General features: G+C 42.7%; 1 protein-coding gene across 3 annotated transcripts in view; it reads left to right on the top strand.

The window, feature by feature from the left end:
* The window catches only part of CNTNAP5 (contactin associated protein family member 5), a 301,511-nt gene that overhangs the window by 123,634 nt on the left and 155,893 nt on the right, over positions 1–21,984 (top strand). For all 3 annotated transcript variants that reach the window (XR_014223512.1, XM_082238142.1, XM_082238141.1), the window contains 2 exons: positions 9,241–9,444; positions 18,609–18,793. Coding sequence is in view for 2 of the 3 variants with exons in the window: in XM_082238142.1 (XP_082094268.1) it covers positions 9,241–9,444; positions 18,609–18,793 (389 nt within the window). In the remaining variant the exon portion in view is untranslated. The remainder of the gene's footprint in view (positions 1–9,240; positions 9,445–18,608; positions 18,794–21,984) is intronic.

Below are 21,984 nucleotides of genomic sequence, written 5' to 3'. Positions count from 1 at the left end.
AGTCAGGTCAGTTTGAGATGGAGGAAGACTCTCTAGATGTGGCAGAAGAAGAGGCTTTTCAGCCTGCAGATGGGTCAGTACACTCCCCACATCCTCCTCCCTACTGTCCCCTAGAACCAGGAGGAGCTTGAAGCAGGAATAGCAGCAGTGACTTCCGAGCAGGAGAAGTCAGGGAAGGGTATATAAAACATCAGGGGGCAGATGTCTCCTGTTGCTGCAACTACTCCTCAGGGTGACAGGTGTCATACATAATGTCAGGTTTGGGGCAAGTATGGACATGACTGTCAAGGAACAATCAGAGTCTTAGCACGCTCCTGATGCCTTCCTGGCAAGCAGGACTTGCTGTCAACGCAAGTCAGCTGATTGGCACCAACAAGAAGTCTCTGGAATCATCTCTGCAAATGAGTTCCTGATGGTGAACTGCATAGTGCAGCCACTCACTACCTAAAGTGGGCTTGATCTCAGCACCCATAGCTGATCAATGCTAACAAAAAGCAGACTGGGATTGGTGTTTACAAGCCAACAATACAAAAGTTGTTCCCCTCAAGCAGCATCTACAAAGGAGCAAAAATTACTTTGGGCACCATTGTGCTGTCAGGTGGCTGACAGCTTTGTTCGCCTATCAAAATAGCCCACAGGGGGGTAGCGGATAAGGTTAGTTGGAAGATATTCCCCACCCCTGCTCTAAAACATGCCCCAAACCTTTTCTATATCTAGATGGCAACTGTGACAAAACTGGACATAACCCTAGTATGGACTGCAGGAACTGTGTGGTCTCTCCCACTAGAGATATTTCAGAGTCTGCTGGCTTTTTCCTTTCTTTAAATCTCAAGTGCACAGAAAATGAAAAGTGATGAGCTGGACAAGGGAATAAAAGGGAACCTGATTGTGAATTAATTAGAAGAGCAGTTGGGTGACTGCCAAGCTGTTACCGTTTGTTTAGGAGCAAAGCCAGGAGAACAGGGCTTTGAGTTAAGTGTCTCATTAGAACACCAAGGGTAAAATCAAAGCATGTGTTTCATTAGATGCACCCTCTCCCGATCATGTCATGTCATGTTGCTTAAAAAGCCCTATATACTTATGCAGTAGACAACCAATCTGAAATGTATTGAAATGTATTGATCAAGATGAACAGTGATCGAAACCACAAGTATTGATCTGACATTTTTGCATGGATGTGTCATCGGAATCTCAAGATCAATATGACCAACACCAAAATTATAATCTTTCCTTCCAAGCTTTCATTTTCTTATTTAACCTCTTCAACCATTGGCAACATCACCACCCACTTTGTTAATCAGGCATGAAGCCTTGCTTGTATCCTTTCTCTCCTTTGCTTCCATATTATGACCATTACCGAATCACATTACTTCTGTTACAAAAATGTAGCTCACCTCTCTGTTCTCTCAGCAAAAACTACCACCAATGTCCTTTTAGCCTTCTGACATTTTTTCTTCCTAGTTTCCCATGATCTCACCTTGATCTGCTCACACCTCTTTTCAACAGTTCCACGCAAAAATTGTGGACCTCTCCCATTGTTCTGACCACATGACACCCTTTCTTTAAAAATGTACACAGGTTTCCTTTGTCAAACTCTCTGCGGTCTTGCCCCCTTTACTCTCTGCACTTAAACCTTATCCCCAACATTATTTGCCTATTACTTTCATCCATCCAACTCTATCAGTTCCCCTAGGGTCTCATGAAACAAACTCTGCCCTTATGCATGAAATTGTTTCTCACAAGCCCTCTGTACAATTGTTCCCCTTATTTCCTTCAAATGCTTCTTCAACGCTTACTTTTTTTCAATGGAGCTTTTGATTACTTGGTTCAAACACTAATCTGCCAGTAAGAGTAAATACATACAGTTGATATCATTATGTGTCTCCTTTCCTTCCCTTTCCTGTCTTTTCCTATATTCGTTTTTAGGTTGTAGACTCCTTGCAACATGAACCTTTCAAATCAGTTATTTGTAAAGTGTCATGTACACAGATGGTGCTGTAATAATAATAATAAGTATTATAATAAGTATAATGCAGTAGTAGTAGCAGTAATAGTAGTAGTATTGCACTATAGTTGTCTTAGGATGGGACATCTCATCCAGAGTTCAGCTGCTTATCTGAGGGACAGTTGCAAAATTTGCTCATGTTGCTTTTCGTCCTTCCTTCCTTCCTTCCTTCCTTCCTTCCTTCCTTCCTTCCTTTCTTTCTGCAACGCCCTTTGGTGTTATTCCCAACACTCAATTAAGATTAACTAAAGAGAGAGGGGAGCCATATGCACTAGGTCTACCCACTCACCGTGGCCCCAATACTCTCCTTGTTATTTTGGTTGACAGGGGGGAGGCCTGCATGCATTCAAGAGGCTTCCCATTTATTGACAGCAGATGAATAATGCGGGAGGAGGGCTGGCTGAACTTTTGGGGTGGGGCCAGCGTGCCTTGCATGCACTCTATTTATTGCTCCATACAATCTTGAATTAGGGACGCGGGTGGCGCTGTGGGTAAAAGCCTCAGCGCCTAGGGCTTGCCGATCGAAAGGTCGGCGGTTCGAATCCCCGCAGCGGGGTGCGCTCCCGCTGCTCGGTCCCAGCGCCTGCCAACCTAGCAGTTCGAAAGCACCCCCGGGTGCAAGTAGATAAATAGGTACCGCTTACCAGCGGGAAGGTAAACGGCGTTCCGTGTGCTGCGCTGGCTCGCCAGATGCAGCTTGTCACGCTGGCCACGTGACCCGGAAGTGTCTCCGGACAGCGCTGGCCCCCGGCCTCTTGTGTGAGATGGGCGCACAAACCCCAGAATCTGTCAAGACTGGCCCGTTCGGGCAGGGGTACCTTTACCTTTACCTTTACAATCTTGAATTGCCTGAACAAGGCTATAGATTTTCCAGGGTAACATATCGTTTTGTTTTCTGTGTTAGAGTAAAAAGAAAAGAAAAGAAAACCTGGCCAACAAGACTATATACAGAACAAATGCAGAAACCATTTACTCCCTAATCCCAAACAGCAATCTGATCATGATGACAAGACAAACAACCAGAGTTATATCAGAGGACAAGTGGAGACAAATGGCAAGCTGATTGTTTGGGATGCCTGGAGGGAAAACAGGTTATCATTACATTTCAGAAAGGTCTTGTTAGCTTTATCACTGGCAAATTCTGCTGACCAATGGCAGCATTTTTTTTTTAATGGGAAGAGATTGATGGCCACACTTCAAATGCTGATTGTATTCTACAACTTACATAGTAGTCTAAAAGCATCAGCACAATCCAGCATAAATTCTGCTAACTGACTAGGAAGAAGTGTATGTAAGGGAGAGAGAGAAAGAGAAGGAGAAGGAGAAGGGGAGGGGAAGAGCATTACAATTCAATGACTGCAGGAAACTCTTTGCTTTCAGAAGTTAGGAAGCCTGACTTCACCTTGTGCTTTCATATTATGCTTTTGGAGAAAATGATTGTGCAAACCTCCCTTATCCTACCTCTTCTTTTCCTGCACTGATTGTGTCTTTCATGCCATAAGATAAAATTAATGTACTGGAGAGAAATGCTTATGAACTGAAAGGAGTGATAGCTGAAGTCTTCATAGCAGAGTAAGAGAAAATGGATAAAGTAACTATTGGGATCAGCCTGGCTGAACAAGAAACCTATGGCAATACCTTTAGGGATGCCAGAAATCTGAGTATCCTCTGTGACATTGCAGGGATCCTGGAGTGTGACCTGGAGTGTTCATGAGGTACAGCTACTTTGTGGGGGGATTGACAAAATATCACAGACCATCATTAGTATCAAACTCATGCCTTAGTTGCAGTAGAACTCCTGAGACCTGTGATCATCCCACCATGTTGGCTGATAATCCTAGGTCTGAAAAGCCTGAGGGGAACTCCCCACTCCACACCCAAAAATCCCCAGCAAGGTCTGAGCATCCTCAGTGGCCACAAAATGTTGAGCTCCAGTTGGAAAATACAAATTAGGGAAGGGGGACTAGAATGTGCTTATAATATCTGTGAGGAAGACACAGTTGGCTGGCTGTCAACCTGAACAGGAACACTCCTGCTAGGAGGTGAGTATATTCTGACACACACACACATATCTTGCAGGTCACACTTGTTTCTACTTCTGTACACTTTGCCTAAATGTTCCAGTGGCCCTCCCTGCTTTGTCACAATAAATTTCTGATTTCGACTCCCTTAGTGGGAGTTGATGCCATTTTTTTCTTTTCAGAAAGTCATCTTTTTAAGCTTTGCTTCATCTCCAAACTGCATGAAGTGTATGGTTTTTGACATGTAAGAAGTTCTTATTATGTTTAAGCAGAAGCCAGTGATTTGTTGTCATGCAAACTGTCACTGATGACTTCTGAATGTCACGAGTGCTAGCTTTGTAGGTGTCATCTGTTTGTTTTGCTTAGGGTTCTTCATTCCCCCACAGATTTCATGTCAACAGTGGAGCAGAAGTCTGACATAATGTACTCCCCCACCACATGACAATGCTGCTCTACTGAATCCATGTATACAGAAGGATGAGAACATACACAATATGCCGTTGCCAAGTAACAAGAAACCATTAAAACTTGTAGTAGAGTTAACCCCACTCCAACTTTGGTTTATAGGAAGCTCTTCTCTGTCTTGTCATTGGGCAGACATTGCATTTCTGCATTTAATTTCCCACTACCCCTTAGTAGGGATGGGCAAATCGGCCAGTTTTGGTTTCTCTCAGGGCTCATCCAGACTGCCTTTTGTGTCACGTTTCTAGGCACAGGTCCAGGATTTAAAGCTGAGTGTCTGAATGTTTTGGTTTTCTTTGTTTTGTCCTGGCACTTTACCTGGGAAACTCCATATTTTACCACTGAATCAGAGCAAACAGCAATTGGATTTTCTGTGGATTGTCATTTGCTCTGATTCAGCTGTAAAAAAATGGGTTTTCCCAGAGAAAGTACTGGGACAAACAACAATGATAACAACAACACTAGGACCCCCATTGTGCAGCCTGGACACTGAGGTCCAGCTCCGATGGCCTTCCCTCACTGCGAGAAGTGAAGCTACAGGGAACCAGACACAGGGCCTTCTCGGTAGTGGTGCCCACCCTATGGAACACCCTCCCATCAGATGTCAAGGAAATAAACAACTATCTGACTTTTAGAAGACAGCTGAAGGAAGCCTTGTTTAGCCAGCATGGGTAGGCAAGCTAAGGCCCGGGGGCCAGATCTGGCCCAATCGCCTTCTAAATCCGGCCCACGGACAGTCCGGGAATCAGCGTCTTTTTACATGAGTAGAATGTGCCCTTTTATTTAAAATGCATCCCTGGGTTATTTGTGGGGCATAGGAATTTGTTCAATTTCCCCCCACAAAATATAGTCCAACCCCCCACAAGGTCTGAGGGACAGTGGACTGGTCCTTTGCTGAAAGTTTGCTGACCCCTGCCCTAGTTATATGCAGACATTATTTGGCTGGAAATTTGCAGAAGTGCAAATTTCAATGGGTGGTTGTGTTTTGGTACACATGGTGCAGTTTAGGTAAGCTCACTTTTAAATGTGAATTGATTTTCTCCCGCAGTAAGTCAGACTGGTATGGTGTGCAGGAAAACCACAACTCATTCCTTGCAAGTATCAGGGGGATTATTTTCATTTCCCCTCTCATTTGGAAATAACCAGTCACCAACCGATGGATTTTATTTTATCTTTTTGCTGGAGTGAGGGGGTAGGTAAGCAGAGCGTTAAGAAAAACAAATAGGGAATAGGCACCAGAAGATTGAATGTGATGCAAAAAGCACAAAGATTGTACTGGTTAATATCATAATTGCATCTTAAAAGAGCAAGAAGGCAGTCTGGAAAAAAAAGATGTGGATGTATTGTTTCAAAGCAGTAAGAATTTAGATTGTGAGCACCTTTAAAGCACATTCACAGCCCTCATTCCCTCAAAGAATCTGGGACACCATGGTTTAAGCGTTGCTGGGAACCGTAACTACTGATCCAGAACTCATTGAGGGAAATAATATGCTTCAAGTGTGTTTTAAAGGTACAGTATTTACACAGTCATAGGCTGGGTGAGATCTGCCATGCAAGGGGAGGATGCATCCTGATTCAGGTGCCACCATGAGTGGGAAATAAAAAAAGGCCAGAATTTGTATCTGAATGGTGTAGGATGACTTTTTAAAGAGATGGTCATCTTTACATAGGTTGAGGGATGGTCACCATTTGGTCTCTGCTTCAGGCAGCAGAATATACTGATTTGACACTGAACTTGAATGCACAAATATTTCCAAAGACTATGGAATCCCTAAAGATTTGTAGGCTTGACCGTGTAGTATTGAAATTATTTTATTCTAGATGGCTGCTGTGCCTCAGTTCAACCAAATCAGTTAATAGGATCAAGGTTTTGTATCTTTACAAATTCTGAGAAGTTGATGTCAAATATAGCTGCTAAAGGGAGAAGGCTGGGGCATTATGTGACTTGATGTGGCTGTAGCTTTCATTGCAAAGAAATGCTTTTGTGCAGAAGTTCACACAGTTTTGCACATGCCACTGCAAACATCAGAAGAAAAAGTTGGTGGAGACATGGCCTGGCCAATTTGTGCAGTGAGCCACTGTGCATTAACAATTCATCCATAATGATAATGATTTTTAGCATTGTAGAGTATTCAAAGACCTTTGCCAAACATGAGCTCGTGATCTATACATGAGAAAGGCAGGAGAAGTCCACATACTAAAGATTGGGACTGGGAGTGAGAGGTAGCATGTTGCCTAAGGCTATGTATTAAGTTGGTGGACAGGCAAGATTTTAATTTAGGGATTTCTTACTTAAGAACTACAGTGGAACCTTGGTTCTTGAACTTAATCCATTTCCAGAGTCCGTTCAACACTCAAAACCATTTGAAAGCCAAGGTGCTGCTTCCGATTGGCTGCAGAAACTTCCTGCACTCAATCAGAAGCTGTGTTCAAAAACCAGAACACTTACTTCTGGGTTTTCGGCTTTCAAAAGCCAAAACATCTTAGTGCCAAGGCGTTCGAGAACCAAGGTACGACAGTAATGAAGATACAAGAGCTGGGCTCAGACCATACACTTATCTAGTTCAGCATCCTTTTCTCTCTCTCTTATACTTCCTACAATATTGTATGACATCATAGTCATTGATATCATTGTCTTCTATTACCTTGTCCAATCCCCTTTTAAAGCCATCCAAGTCAGTGGTCATCACTAAGGGCTTTTCCCAATTATATTTTATTGGTCATCACTATGCTTTGTGGTAGCAGATTCTGTAGGTTAAGTATGCAGTACGTGAAGTAGTATTTCCTTTTGTCTAACTGGAATCTTCCAACATGATTCACACTCTAATTAGGCTATGCTAGGAGATGTCCCAGCATCCCTAACAGCTCACTTTGTGTAAAGGAAATGTTCTCAAATGTTAACCTAATGATATATGGCTCAGATTAAGATTCATTTTATATATGTGGCTCAGGTAATGACCTTTTTTGAAAGGGATGCCTAGAACAATAATAGAATCATTGAGTTGGAAGGGACCCTGGTGTCATGTAGTCCAACATCCTGCATTGCGGGAATCTCAGCTAAAGCATCCATGACAGATGGTCATCCAACCTCTGCTTAAAAATCTCCAAGAAAGGGGAGTCGGTCCACTGTTGATCAGCTCTTACTGTCAGAAAGTTATTCCTGATGTTTAGCTGGAAACTCCTTTGTTGTAACTTGAAGCCATTGGCTTCAACTTGAAGAGACATATGAACATCATACAATAGTTTAGTGGATTACTGACCCAAGGAAAACATGTCTGGTGCCATCATTGTTGCAATTAGACACCAGGCTAAAATATATTTTTTACTTATTCAGGCGTTTGGTAGTTACGTTAGCCTATACTGTGGTGCTCATCTCATTATGGGGTGCAGTAGAACTCGTCATTATTTTTGCTGTTGGGGAAACATTTTTGGAATTCTGTTATTCTACATGGCTTAACATTGTTTTTTTTTTGTATATTTTTTTGTATTTTATTCTGTTGAGTTTCTTTTGAGACCTGTTTTGTATGGGAACTGTAAACCCTGGATGACTGCTGAAGTAAGGTCACTCTTGAAAGCCCGCGACTCTGCCTTTAAGGCAGGGAACATAGATATATACAGAGGGGCAAGAACAAAGCTCAGGAAAGGCATTAAGGTGGCAAAACAACAACACAAGCTTCAAGTGGAGAATTGCTTAGCCGATAACAACATAAAACAAGTGTGGCAGGGACTGCAGCACCTAACCAACTATAAGGGCAATACGAGGAACACGGTTAAGGCTGATGACTCGTCGGCAGAGGAGCTGAATATTTTCTTCTCCCGCTATGAGGTTAAAAGATCAGGTATAGTAGCTCCTGCCCTCCAGCCTATAAACTCTCAGCCATTCATTCTTATATGACCATGAAGTGAAAGCTGTGTTGAGGGCGGTGAATCCCAGTATAGCCCCTGGTCCAGATGGGGTGTGGGGATTGTGGTAAACAACTGTGCCGATCAACTAGCAGGGGTTCTGACAAGGATTTTTAACATCTCTCTGCAAACGGCTTGAACAGGGTGTTTGACAAACCACCTACACCCATGGAAACGTACCTCTGAGCTTCTCCTCATCAGTCCACCATCAAAATGCATTAGAGAGACAGGTGCTAGAGAGACTTTTCAGAAGTGGCCTCAGCTTTGGAACTCTCTCCCAAAATAAGTAAAGGTAAAGGGACCCCTGACCGTTAGGTCCAGCCGTGGACGACTCTGGGGTTGCAGTGCTCATCTTGTTTTACTGGCCAAGGGAGCCGGCGTACAGCTTCCAGGTCATGTGGCCAGCATGACTAAGCCGCTTCTGGTGAACAAGAGCAGCGCACGGAAACGCTATTTACCTTCCAGCCGGAGCGGTACCTATTTATCTACTTGCACTTTGACGTGCTTTCAAACTGCTAGGTTGGCAGGAGCAGGGACCGAGCAATGGGAGCTCACACTGTCGTGGGGATTCGAACCGCCAACCTTCTGTGGGTTTAACCCGTGGCCCTCCCAAAATAAGTACACATGGCCTAATTCTTTTAAATGACTTTGTTTCAAATTACGTTTTGCTACTATAAATGCTGTGAGTCTTTTTTTTTGCGACTGGCTCATTTCATTTGCATTTCAAACATTGATTTAAAGTTTTTAATTACCTTTTGTAAGCTGCCAGGGGAGGGCTTTGCTCTGGACACCTGTACATAAATATTGATCCTTCCTGCTTAATGTTTATTTGCTTTCTTTCCCCTGTAGAATCGGATATTGCCGACTTTGATGGGAGGAGCTCCCTCCTTTACAGGTTCAACCAAAAACTGATGAGCACCTTCAAAGATGTTGTTTCCCTGAAGTTCAAGAGCATGCAGGGAGATGGGGTCCTATTTCATGGAGAAGGGCAGCGTGGAGATTATATTACACTAGAGCTGCAGAAAGGGAAGCTCTCTTTGCACATCAACCTGGGTATGTTCAAACATTTTGGCATATTTTTCAGCATGGCGGTTTTTGTTATCATCATCTTCTTCATCCTTTCCTTAAATCTGCCAATTCTAAGGACAGGTTGATCAAAAAGAGTTGGGAGAAGGAGAGTAATCTATTGACATACATATTATGTTGTTGTTGTTTAAATAATTTGTTAAAATATGGTTCTGAGTTTTGAAGCACTCTTGCTGTACAGATGGCATATCTATAACGTAAGCACTGTGGCAGGTAACATGCTAGCTGACCCAGCCCCCTGAGCTTCAGCACAGAGCTGGTTCTTTACAAGTTATACATCTATTGGCTCCCTACATGATCTGCACTCTGCGGATGCTATAAGATAATACTACAGCTGCCATTAATTGAGCTTTTGGGTATGCTGTGTTAGCCTACTGCATTTTGACATCTGTTTATGCCCATGAACATAGCATGCATGTTAACTACCTAGAACTAACATTTGCAAATTACCTGCAATGTTCTGGTCATCAGTTATTTCTGATATCTTCAAGAAGTTCTCATCAATCTATGTGCCATGTTCAAATCAAATTCCTTGGCTGAAGTTCTTTCCCTGATTGTGTAGTTGGCGTCCCATGGAAATCAGTAAGATGAGCAGTATGTTAATGTAATACTCTGAAATAAGTATCCCTATTCACTTAGGGATGGGGGCGGGATTTGAGGGTGGTATGCTATGCAATCTGGAACTAAGCTGCCGCATCCATACTTCCTGAAGCAATGTGTGGGTTGGCATGCTCCAGAATTTATACACTTCAGAATATGAATGATGTGATCTGCTCTTTATTATTTCTGTTAACTTTACAATTTCCCAGCTGCTAGGCGCAACCAAAAAGCACAGTGACTTTAGTGCAGTTCAGTGGTCCAAGAAGCAACTGCATGTCATTCTAATTGATAAGTATGGAAGTATTGCACTGGCTGCCAGAAGTGACCTGACCCAACTCAGTATCTTAGTCCTTGTGTGTAAAGCTCTAAATAGCTCTAGACACACCAACCTAAGAAACTACTTTTTTTCAATATTAAACATCTTGGGTCTTGTGACAGTTGGTGGCACTGCTGCTGTGTAATGTCCATTTGGAGTTGACCCATGATAGAGCCTTCTGGGTGATGGTAAAATATTAATGTTTACCTAGGCATAAAATGACAGATATGTGCTGTCCCTTGACATTTTCAGCTGTCAGGAGTATGTGATTTTTAAGATGCTTTTAATTGTCTCTGAACATTTTAAATAAGTTTGTGCGGCTTTTTAATTGCATTTTATCATGTTTGTGTTTGCTGCTCCTGGGAGCCTTTGGATACAAAAGTTGGATACAAATTTACTAAATAATGCCTATGGGGGAAAAGATGGCTGTGGCCATCTACTAAGTCAAAGCATGCAAGGATGTATCGTTACTTCCTAGACCATTTTAGGAACAATTTTCAACCTGCTTTCTAGCTGCTGTAAGCATGGAAACCACAAACCGAATGATAAATACAAAATAAAAAGCAGCCCTCGGACCACTGTATGGAATTGTAAGCAGTTTTTAAAATGAAATTCTGTATGTGTTTGTTTAAATCACACATTAAGTTGCAAATGGGGAATTAACAGGTTTTCAGAGGGCTGTGTGTGAAATAGACATGAGCAAATTAAGGCAGTTCTACCCCTCGCTAGGCTTTCTCCGTAATAAGTGTGCATAGGACTTCAGCCTTGGAAGAACAGATAACAAGTGCATGACAAGTAGTTTCTGGGAAAATCCAGCACACATTTGAGGATTGCGAGATCTCTTTTATTCAGTGTGACATGGAGCACAGTCCTAAAACATGTTTATTCAACAGTTCCATGAGATTGAATCCTGCTGCGCAAAGACGGCAACCTTCAATGTGCTTAACTATGTGCTGGATTACCCATTTAGAGGTGTTTTCTTTCAGTCCTGCTGCCTGAATGACATTAATCTGGAGGCAGACACAGATTTCATTTGACTCCACTTAGCTGTGCCTTCTCCATAGGTACCTGGCTGATTCCTTCCCTATTCGCTGCTTCTTAACCTACACGTGGTATGCTTTCTCTTTGATGCAGGTTGATTTGCTTAGATTGTATCATTGCAAATCTCCTTAGCTGCTTTTATACATGGTCTGCTTCAGCGTGTGTTCATTACAGAAAATCAATAAAAATTGGCTTGTTAGCCTGTCAGCTTGTTAGGAAATATGATTTCTTTAAGGCTTTGATCATTTGATTCATTTTGAGATTGTTCTGCAAACAGCAGAAGCACAGGGAAACTAGTATTTTAGAAAGGCAATAATGATTTATGTGACATTCTGGGGGCAATAGCAGTATTATTTATTCAATAGGATCAGTTTTCCCTCTCTAAAATTTGCAGTGGAACCTCATTCTAGCCTTGCCTTTAGAAATCCCAAAGATTTCAATAAAAAGTATGCATGCCACAGTCAATTGATTAACAATGTAATTTCTCCACCACCTCAGTGTGCTAGACATATATAGAGAATTATGTCTAGGGACTAGGTGGTGCCAAAGATTTAAGGAGGTAATAGCAGGGTTGTCTTTTTTTTTTTTTAGTTTTGCTCAAACTTGTTGACCTTTTTTGCCAAAATCACCCAAATGAAAAAAATGTTTCTGAGCTATTTTGAAGGTAAATCAGCAAGAACGACACTGCTGACTTGGGCTGCCATACATTCAGATATTCCCGGACATTTTGCCGAATTTAGGTAATAGATGACAGGAAGGCATTTCTCCCAAATGATGTCATACTTCCAAGGACATCAAATGGAATATGCCACACCCAAAAGTGGCTTTCCTGGTGTGGCAGAAATGCAATGCTAGCTTTGCAGCAGAAGGGGCACTGTTGCTTACTGGGAAGGACAAAGGAGACCAAAAAGCAACCATTTTTGGTGTGTCCAGTATGTTCACAACTGTGCATGCTCACATCGCGACAAACTCGTAAGTGACCCAAAAACATCACCAAAAGGGGCAGGACGGGGAAGTGGATGGAACGGGGTGTTTGCAGGCTTTTTCAAAGATGTTTCAGACATACACAATTTCACTTAAACGCACAGTGCCTTGGAACATAACCCCCTGTGTAAATTGGGAGTTGCCTGTATAGAGCATTCCTCCTGCTACAGATGTAGTTACATAGCCATAATTGGTGATTCCTTGTGCTTGGTATTCATCCAGCTCTATTTGTTATATATTCTTAGAGTCAGGTTTGGGCAACTCTTACTTATTCTCATTAATTAGCTATCAGATTAATCTGTTAAGAGGCAAATAGTTAATGAACTAAAGCCACTAACAGCTGGTAAACTTGCTTCTGTTCCCTACTCTTTAAAACAGACAAGTTTGCAAGGGTTCAATTGTGTTGCCTACCAAAGCTTTTTCCTTCCCTCCCTCCTTTTGGTTAGAAGATGATTCTTTTCTCAGATGATCATTTCAGGGCTGAGGTTGTGCTCCTGCCCATCTGTCCACTTCAAGGATTCATTTCACAGCTGCTGCAGCTCTTCACTGCGCTGGGTCATCTCTGTCCACGCAGAAAACAGGTCTTTGATTCCCTGTAATTGAACCCCTGCCTTGGGCGAGACGCGTTAGCTGTGTGTGCTGCATTCAGCTATCGGTATGCAATCAAGCAAGGAAAATAAGAAAGCCTGGAGTAAATGTCTGGAGTGTATAGAAAAAGAGTTCATGAGAAGCATAAAGACAGCATCAGGTTCCCCAAGGAGAAACAATAACAATAACAACAATAATAAACCCGTCCTATTTTCCTATTTCTGGTTCTTGTTTCTTCCTTCCTTTTGAAATGTAAACCTAGTGCAACTGTTCATTATTGTCAGCTAAGAGAGCTGTCTCTTGTGGTTAAATCATAATAATTCAGTATCATGTGATATTTCCTGAGCCACATTCTCCTACTTCAGAAATAGAGGATTTTGTCTTCTGCAATGGTTTCCCTGATCTGTTATACTATATCCCAGGGGCAGGAACATTTTTCAGGCTGAGGACCTCATTTGCTTCTCTCTCTCTCTCTCTCTCATCTCTGTGCATGTGTGTTTGTGTACAAACCATTGGTGGGTGGGATCAGAGGCAAAAGTTGGCATAATAACAAATGTGAATTTAACATCTTTGAAATAGACTAGTTTCTTCACACTGACACATCCCTATCTATCTTCCATCCGGGCAAGCGAGAAGTGTTATCAGAGCTCAAGGACAGCCTGGCAAAAGAAACCCCCAAAAAGCTAAGGATGCAAAGCAGGGCTAGTGAGGGAGTGTGGCCTGAGGAGAGTTCCCAAGATCCATTAAGGATGCATTTGACCCCCAGGCCTAAAATTCCCTTAATCAGAGACATGGATGGAAATTATTTTAAAACAACATTGCATAGCAATCTCTCTCTCTGTCTCTCTCTCTCTCTCTCCTTAGGAAACAGATCAAATTCTAAAATGACAAAATGAATAAGGGGCATCAGGCAAGTAGGAGGAAGATTGTGGGTGGCAAAAGAGCACTAGACAGATTGTAACAATACATAGCAAGAACCAAGGCAGTATATGTTAGAGAGACATTTGAAAATAACAAAATGAATTTCATCATATTAGTTCTTCTGCACAATAGTGCTTTCTCATAAGAAGTTTCCTTACCGGAAGACACACATCTTGCATAGTGACAAGCTTGCTAAAGTTAAGGCAGGAACTAATAATATTTCTCAATCTGTATTTTTAGATGGGTGAATTTTAGGCATGCCTACATAACTAGTGATTCATAAAGCCAAATGCAGCCCACCAACCCACCAACCCACCAACCTTGTGTTGTGACCTGTTGAGTGCTTGATAGCCCCCAGTGCCTACTTCTCCAATTTGGCAGGTAGACAGCGGAACAAGGCTTTTCCTTTTGCAGTTTTACTTCTGCAGTTTAGCATGGTAGCCTCAAGCTCTGAAGGCCTGCTCTGGTGCCTTTTTTATGTACATTAATTTTTTGCCACTTATAAATTAGTGGTGAATGCTTCACCAACAGCATGGGCACATGTAACCTATCATCCCACCACTAGAAATTTATTCTCAAAGTTCCAATTATTTCGGGGGCCACTGGGGGGCGCATCAGAAGGTGGCTGACAATAACATCTCTCCGACACACACAAGGTAATTTGGAGGCTATGATGGGAGTAATTAGCCTCCCTACCCCCCCCCCAGGAGGGTGGAGGGGACTGCCCTTGCCTGCTGTGCCCTATACCACCCCCGAATTTGTGGGGATGGGGGCACTAGGCATAAAACCCTCCTGTGGGATTCCGGCACTCCTGGACGCCGTCCCTGATCCGCGCCACTAGGTGCAAGAACTTCAAAAGAAACAATTTGGATGAAGGAATGCACATATTTCAAGGAAGGAGGGGGAGTAAAGACTGCTAACAGAAGAGATCTCTGATAAAACAAGACGAGTCGGAGGAACAAGCATAGATTATGAGAAGATACGCCAAGACTCGGTATGGCAAATGACTGATGGGGGAAGGGGAAAAAACTTTCCTTTCTTTCCTCATGTGATTAAACAAGAATCCCCTCTCCCAACAAGTCAGAAATGTCGTTTTAAGGACTTAAGCTGTGGATTTAAGGCTGTGTGGAGATACCGCATTTTTCGTCCCATAGGACGCTTCGTCCCATAGGACGCACCTAGTTTTTTTGGGGGGAAATCAATGAATTTTTTCCCCCTTTATTTCCCCCACAAAAGCAGGTTGGGGAAACCGAACCAGGTCAAGGAACAGCGGGATGGCGGCGCTGCACCTCCCTGCTGTCCCCTGAGCTTGTGGGGCTGGCCCGTGTCTGCCCGGAGCGAGGGGCACTCTGCTTCAGGGCACCCCGCCCGCCGGGTGACAGGCTGCGGATGTCTGCAGCGTGGGGAGCCTTGCGGGGAACTCCTTCAAGGCTCCCCACGCTGCGGATGTCTGCCGGGCACGGGGGGCACTCTGCTTCAGGGCGCCCCTCGCACTGGGCGGCAGGCTGCTATCCGCAGCCTAGACATCCCTGCGGGACTCCCCGCAGGGCTGCCTAGGCTGCGGATGTGTTCCCAAAGTGCCGGGCACTCTGCTTTCAGGACGCCCGACGCTCTGGGAAGCAGGCTGCTATCTGCAGCCTAGACAGCCCTGTGGGACCTCCCACAGGGCTGCGTAGGCTGTGGATGTCTTCCTGAAGCCTGGAGAGCGAGAAGGGTCGGTGCGCACCGACCCCTCTCGCTCTCCAAGCTTCAGCAAAAGCCTGCATTCGCCCCATAGGACGCACCCAGATTTCCCCTTCATTTTTGGAGGGGAAAAAGTGCGTCCTATAGGGCGAAAAATATGGTAAACTTTCGAACCAAAGCATGTTTTAAGAAGAGCGTGGAATGTATAAGGGCTCTGGAATGACACAGTTAAAAATGCACATATTTCAAGGAAGGAGGGGGAGTAAAGACTGCTAACAGAAGAGATCTCTGATAAAACAAGACGAGTCGGAGGAACAAGCATAGATTATGAGAAGATACGCCATATTGGGAAGTTCTGTCGGAGGTCTTGAGTCTGGAAATTGTTCAGATGTTTCACTTAAGAAAGAGTCTAATAGTTTTCTGTGAAATTTCATGTTAAGCAAAAGAAACAACAGACAAAGCAAAAACATAAAAAACTGGCATTTTCAACAGTAGTAATAGCAAAATTGCAACAATGCTTTGATTTGAGAGAAGATAATCCCTGTACGAATTAGCACCTATTCCATCACAGAGAACCAGGTCAGATTTATCTGCAAATAGTTGTACACCTCACCCTCATCCTTACCCTAGTGTGAAGATTTGCAAAGATGGTAAACCAGGCATCCCCAACCTTAGGCCCTCCAGATGTTTTGGACTACAATACCCATCATCCCTGAGCACTGGTCCCGTTAGCTAGGGATCATGGGAGTTGTAGGCCAAAACATCTGGAGGGCCTAAGGTTGGGGATGCCTGTAGAACACTCTTAAATTCAATAAAGTTCATAGTGGGCACTTAAAAGAAATAGAATCCCAATAGTTACCAAAGTTTATTAAATCTTTAAAGAGGGGATTTTACACTTAACAGGCCAACTCCATTTAAGTATCCTGAAAATGGTCTCTAGTTTGAGAACATTAATTGTTTTGCCACCTCAACTAGCATTATTTGCAATAAACTTAACAACTACCGTATTTACTCAAATGTAATGCATTCCTTTTTTGGCCAAATTATATCTTGAAAATTAGGGTGCGTATTAGATTTGATGGTGCCAGAAAATACTTTTTTGGTTTCAAGGTTTTGAAAATTGAGGTGTGCATTAGATTCAATGGTGCACTGAATTTGCGTAAATATGGTATGTAGTCTACCAGAAATTGGTTAATGGTTCATCAATGGACCACAGTCTACCCTATGCCCACCCTGGTCTATACTTGTGTATAGTATAAATCAGAAGTGAGTCCCACTATGTTCAGTGTGGCTTACTCCAGTTGTGTATATAAGATTTGAACCTTTAGATGCAATCTAACACATCCCATTCAGAGTGACTGACTCACAGCTAGTATGTGTAGGATTGCAACCCTAGTCTAGGTTAAAATGAGGTGACATCTGATTCTATGATCAGTTGATAAGTGCTATATTTAAGCAGATTTTATTTTCATCTTAAGAGACTGAGCTAAAGCATTAAAAGGAGAATTAGTTTTTTTAAGCCTTTTCTCATCTTCCCTTTTCTGATTAATTATGTTTGTGACAACTTTTGAGAGCTTTCCCCTTGTTACATAAACCCATTAACATGCTTTGTCCTCAGCTAATCTCTTTCTTTCTTATTTTTTTTCATTGGAAATGATGCCTATTATTCCTATACCTAAAGGAGATTAGTGCATTACAATTGTAAAATATCCGTTGTTGAAAGGAAGTTTTAAACAGAGTTCTTTGACACTATTAGTCACTCTGCTTTTCATGAGAGAGTTCAGAATATCCCATTGATTTTACAAAGAGAGGGAGGCCATTTAGGCTGAAGTTCTATGCATTAGGACTGAAGGAATGGACAAACATTTTGAAGTCAAGAGCCACCAATATTTATTTGGAAGAAAAGTGCCCAGGGACTGCACATACATACCCCAACCATACAGCCACATTGAATACAATGCTAAGTTTTGTAATTTCTCTATCAGCTGTGTGTGTGTGTGTGTGTGTGTGTGTGTGTGTGTGTTTGTGATGCAAAACGTGTTGAATATTTCACAACACATATTGGTTCAAAAAGTGTGAATTAGGGTTTGTTTCCCATTCCTTAGTCCTGCGGCAGCACCAGGTCATTCTGCTTTTTTGCTCTTATGTGTCAGGAATATGGAAGCAAGGTAAAGCATATAACAGTGATGGTGAGGGAGTACAAAATAGAATGCTGATTGGCTTGTCACAACTGAGCCAATATACATGGTCAATTTATTGATGGGGACTGACCACAGTAATCATATTTTGCTGGTTCTTCAAGATCTCTACTGGCTGCCAGTATGTTTGTCACCACAATAAAAGCTCTAGATTGGCCTATAAAACTGTACATGATTTGGGGCTGGAATACCCAAAGGACTTATTCCCCTGTGCTAATCTGCTTGTAGGGTCCTACCATGTGAGAGAAAATGGCACACTTTTCCAGGAAGTCATGGGGACCCAACCAGTCTAGTCACCCATGATTTCTGCACTACATGATCATTTTAATCCTTCTGTAATGGTTCTGTTGATTATCGGCTACTTCTTAAAATACAGTTTTAGGTTCTCCGTGTGTGTGTGTGTGTGTGTGTGTGTGTGTGTGTATGCATATTGTAGGCATGAGTGGAATTTTTGTAAGGTGCCCTGAACACTATTTTAGAACAAAGATGGGGTATATCACAAGGGGACTCTTTATTACTGCATTTGCAATTGTTTAAGATAAAACCTATTTTGGAAAGAAACTACTTTTGCCATTTTTATAGATGTTTATTGTCTGTTTACCGATAGTTGCCTTGGTGATATTATCTTGTGCTCTTGATAACGGTATTGCTGCTGCTTCTCTGCATGGGGTGGTGGCCAAGTCAAGGCTGCGTACATACACCAGTCAAAACGTATTAGCTGCTAATCATTTTGGAAGCATGGTACCAGACTTAGAATCGATGGGTCAGTTGCAATTTGTGTCTTTTCGCTGCCCCTGCAGGAGATGCCAAGCTGCGTTTCAGCAACAGTCACACGTCCGTCACCTTGGGCAGCCTCCTGGATGACCAACACTGGCACTCGGTCCTCATTGAGCGATTCAATAAGCAGGTGAACTTCACGGTGGACAAGTATATGCAGCATTTCCGAACCAAGGGAGATTCGGATGACTTGAACATTGATTATGAGGTGCGTCAGACTTTTTTTGTGTAGCGTATGCTGTCCTAAGATAAATGATGCAGGGAGATGAGCTTTCCAATCCAACCTGGCTTTTTTAGTGATAGCAGGGATGCTATTTTATCAAACAATGATTTACTTACTCCATTACTGCAGGAGTGCACACATGAAATTAGAGGATGGGCTGTAGCTCTGTGGTAGAACAGCTGCTTTCCATGCAGAAGACCCTAGATTGGGCATCCCCAAACTCGGCCCTCCAGATATTTTGGGACTACAATTCCCATCATCCCTGACCACTGGTCCTGTTAGCTAGGAATGATGGGAGTTGTAGTCCCAAAACATCTGGAGGGCTGAGTTTGGAGATGCCTGCCCTAGAGTGTCCACTGCCTGTAACCAGAGAAAGCTGATGCCAGTCAATGCAAACAGTCAATGCAAACAGAGAGCCAGTGTGGTGTAGTGATTAAGAGCGGTAGACTTGTAATCTGGGGAACTGGGTTCGCTTCCCCGCTCCTCCACATGCAGCTGCTGGGTGACCTTGGGCCAGTCACACTTCTCTGAAGTCTCTCAGCCACACTCACCTCACAGAGTGTTTGTTGTGGGGGAGGAAGGGAAAGGAGAATTAGCCGCTTTGAGACTCCTTCAGGTAGTGATAAAGCGGGATATCAAATCCAAACTCTTCTTCTTCTGCTACTGAGCTAGATGAACCAATAGATTCACTCAGTATAAGACAGTTTTCTATTCTCCTATCCAGAAAGTTTGTGCCAAGAAAGCTAATCGCACACAAGAATAGCAACTCTTGCACTGTCTCCAAGCCACATTGAAAGAGGGGGGGGGTTAAAATCTCCTAAATACCACATCTGGTAGGATGCAGTTCAGTTATTAATTACTGCTAGAAGATAGGAACAGCTCCCTTCCTTGCTGCAGTGTTAGAGTGTGGGGGTTGCCATCCTCACAATGTGCACAGGATGACAGCCAAGGTCAGCCAAGCACCTGTAATTTGCCACTGGTAAGCCATCTGCTCTTGAATTAAAAGTGAACCGGGAACAAATCCTTTAAAGAGGAAAGGAGCCAAAAGTGTGGATTGAAAGTCCGCCCCCCGCTCTCCCTTCACAACATCAAGCAACATCAGCATTTGGCTACAGCATCAAAGCATCCAAGGAACATCATGCTTGCTTAACGTGACTCCTCACAAAACCTACTTAGCAAAAGCACAGCAGAAGGAGCAGCAGACTTATCTAAACTGCTAGGAAAAGGGGCAGAGAAAGAGGACAGCAAGCAGCCTACAGATACAGAGGAATCTCATTAGTCCAAGAGGCTTGGCAGACATGAGCAACCAAATGCAACACAGCAAAGGTGTGAATTGCATCATTCTGTGCCAAGATGGATCCCTGCCTTGGAACAGAAATGTGTACCATTTTAGGAGGATTATACAGCTCTCCAGCTCACACTCTCTTCACCTTTCTCTTTCTCTCTGCCTCTCCACCCCCTTTAGCTAACTTTTTTTTTTTTTTTTTTTTTTGCCCTTGAGTTAGAACATTTGACAAGTTTGGCTTGAATACATGACTCTCACTCATGCAACATAAAACCATCATTTGGTATTACATGTGAACTGGGTCATAGTGAAGCTCCATTGATTTGTTGGAACTTGACCATGTGCAACTTTGCAATGGTGATATACTTTGATTTATTCTGTTTCATGGGTGCTTGGAAAAATCTAATTTGAACTGACTTGGTCTGCTATCAATGTACTTTCATGCTTCAAAAAATTTCAAACACAGTTCTTCATTCAAAGAATGTATCACAATATATTTTGCATACACTCTATGGGAGAAATATGTTTAGAAATGCTTATTTAAATTATGATTTTCCATCATATTATATATTTAAATATTAATGCAGAAATGGGAAAGGAACAGACAAGAGTGAACACATATGGAAGTGACATGGAAATGCACCCATCCTTATTGCAGTCCGTAGAATTTCTCCCATGAATTTCTTTGAGTTAAGTTCCAAGCATAATACAAATCAGTTTGATCCCAATATGCATCAGGCCAATTTATAACTAAAGACCAATTCAGAAAAAGAAAATAGGTTTGTTCCTTAGCTTTAATATCTCCATTGCTTCACCCCAGCAACTACTAGACTAATGAAACCTTATCTTAGCACACTTAAGGGATTAAAGACCTAGCTAAGGGAACTAAAACAATTAGTCTGGTAATTAAAAATATTACTGATCACTAAGGAAACTGTTTTTTTCCAATAAGCTGCAGTGTAATTGATATTGATTGCCCTGGTTTTTTGGTTTTTTGTTTTAAAAAAATCCACAGAAAGGGATCCCTGAGCAAGAGACTTTTTAAAAATAATTTAAAAAAAACCCCTCAGGAAGAAAGAGCAGAGGTTGCAAAGTGTCTGAAGCAAGAAATAATGAGCCCCAGCTAAAGAGCTAGTCTTTAAATAGAATTCCTTCTGCCAGTACTATATTTAATATGGGCCTTAAAATTACACATGACTATCATAGTGCAGAGGTACTTGAAATGAGGTTTTGTTGCCTTCTTCCTCAAATATGACCTTACCATATGCATTTCAAATGAGTTTCAGACTTGGGCACTGAACATAAGAACAAAAGACAGGACCTCTGACCTATGCCAAAAGAAATATGTGGGTGTGGGTGTTTGGGGTGAGGCTGTATCACCCCCCAAGCCTCTCAGCAGCTTCTGCTACTATCAGCCATGGTATTCATCTTGGAAAGCTATTTCCACTGGATGAAAACTTCCAAAAGTTGATGCTGGGGGACTACTGCTTAGCTCTGTTTTGGCTTCTCTGCTGTGGTGTGCCACAGGATCCCATCTTTCCCACCCCCACTCTTTAATACATGAAGACAATGAGCTGATTTGTGATGAGGTGTCATCAATATGTCACTCAGCTCTGTTTACCTTTTAAATCTGATACAGGTGATGCAGTGGAATTACTGAACCAGCTTAAAGCTTGGTCATTTACTGCTTGAGGGTCAGTAAATTGAAGTTCAGACCAAACAAGAAGGTGGCTTGCCTGTCCAGGTAGCAGCGTTTACCTTGTGCTGGATGGAATTTCATCCCCCACTAAAGCATTGTAGGGAACTGCCTGGTACCAAATCGGCCCATCTCTCTAGTTCAACATTGTCTACATTGACTGGAAGCAGCTGCTGAAGGTTTCCTCCGGGGAGT

The sequence above is a fragment of the Podarcis vaucheri genome (genome assembly GCF_965113315.1).
Source record: "Podarcis vaucheri genome assembly, chromosome: 1".
In the NCBI taxonomy this organism is placed as follows: domain Eukaryota; kingdom Metazoa; phylum Chordata; class Lepidosauria; order Squamata; family Lacertidae; genus Podarcis; species Podarcis vaucheri.
Note: the sequence above shows the minus strand (reverse complement) of the source record. Positions and strands in the feature narration are given on the sequence as shown.